The sequence below is a fragment of the Pinus tabuliformis genome, chromosome 8 (assembly GCF_031772625.1).
Source record: "Pinus tabuliformis cultivar Carrire ecotype Pingquan chromosome 8, CPIR1, whole genome shotgun sequence".
NCBI classification, from domain to species: Eukaryota; Viridiplantae; Streptophyta; class Pinopsida; order Pinales; family Pinaceae; genus Pinus; species Pinus tabuliformis.
In genome coordinates, this window is record NC_142294.1 from 1,426,558,121 (window position 1) to 1,426,559,405 (window position 1,285).

At 43.4% G+C, this 1,285-nt stretch overlaps 1 protein-coding gene across 1 annotated transcript; it reads right to left on the bottom strand.

Annotated features, from left to right (window-relative positions):
• Positions 1–205: 205 nt before the first annotated feature.
• LOC149240984 (pathogenesis-related protein PR-1-like) lies at positions 206–715 on the bottom strand. Its single transcript, XM_089370395.1, has one exon. The coding sequence runs from the start codon at positions 713–715 to the stop codon at positions 206–208; it is 510 nt and encodes a 169-aa protein (XP_089226521.1).
• Between the last annotated feature and the right edge of the window lie 570 nt (positions 716–1,285).

Consider the following 1,285-nt stretch of genomic DNA (forward strand, 5'->3'; position numbering starts at 1 on the left):
AATCAATATAAGCGTCCGACAAGCTTGTTTATGATCATTGAAATAATGAAATATACATATGTGTTGGAAGAAGAAGAATATGATAATCTATACCAATGGTCCTGACAAAGAAATGGAAATGGTAGTTTGAAAGAATGAAATCCGTATCCAGTATCGTACTAAATCCAAGCGGGCGAATAAATGTTAGATAGAGGGTGCCAATGTTTCAGTATGGTTTCGCTCCAACGTAGTTTCCAGGAGGGTAGTAATTACATGTGATGAACGTGTCACCGCTGCTGCATTTTATGACGGCGCACCCAACGTTGGTTGTCGTTCTCCAAACAATCTGAGTGTAGTGCGTGCAGTCTTGACCAGAGCTGCAGCTATTATTTGCATAGTTATACCACTTCTTTTCATCCACCCATGCACCTACTGCCTCTGTAGCGTTCCAACCTCTGCCACTCCCCCAGAATATGTTCTCTCCGAATGGACCCTCGGAATGCTGAAGGAGGCAATCACCTCTTCTTTCCCTTGCGTAAACACGAGCATACGTCGCAAGTTTCACATCCCATTTCAGTGGAGGGACTCCCACTTGTTTTCTCGCCTCGTTCTGCGGGACCAGAAATCCTTGGATGGTTTCACTAATGTTCGCACCTGCTTCCGCAACCATCTGTAAGTTGTAGATTGCAACGCTCAAGAAAGCTACTACAACCAGAAGACAGGATGGGTGCCTCATTTTTATGGCAACAATAACAAGGTAGCAGCTAATACTCGACAGATGTAGCCTCGATACTGTTTCCGAAATTGCAGAGCAAACACTTCGCTAGCTGGCTAAAGAAAATGCTTTAGATCTGCCTACACTTCGCTTGTTTATATACTGTTTATGAAGACAATTAACAGAAAAGCAGGAGACATTTGTTATAAGAAGGAAGAAGGAAGGAGTCAATAAATAGTAACGTAAGCGGTAAAATACAGGGGATAACCTATCGCAGACATCAGATCCCCCCAACAGCAAAATGTAAGGTACAAAGACTGACGATTATATTATTTTTAGTTTTGAATTTAGAGAAGAGCCGGCGGGAACATATCTTGCTCGTTATGCACGTCGAGTAAAGCCCAAACTATGAACGAGATGAGAACGCATGCGGCGTTGTTTGACTTTGGACTATGGAGACACTCTGTTAGTAAGACGCGCAGTGCCCTGACATGCGCCGCGTCTACCATTTGGGAAGGAATCACAAAACAACGAGGTCGACCTCGGCCAACACGCAACTTAGCTATCATTTAAGTTATTATTCGGTAAGTA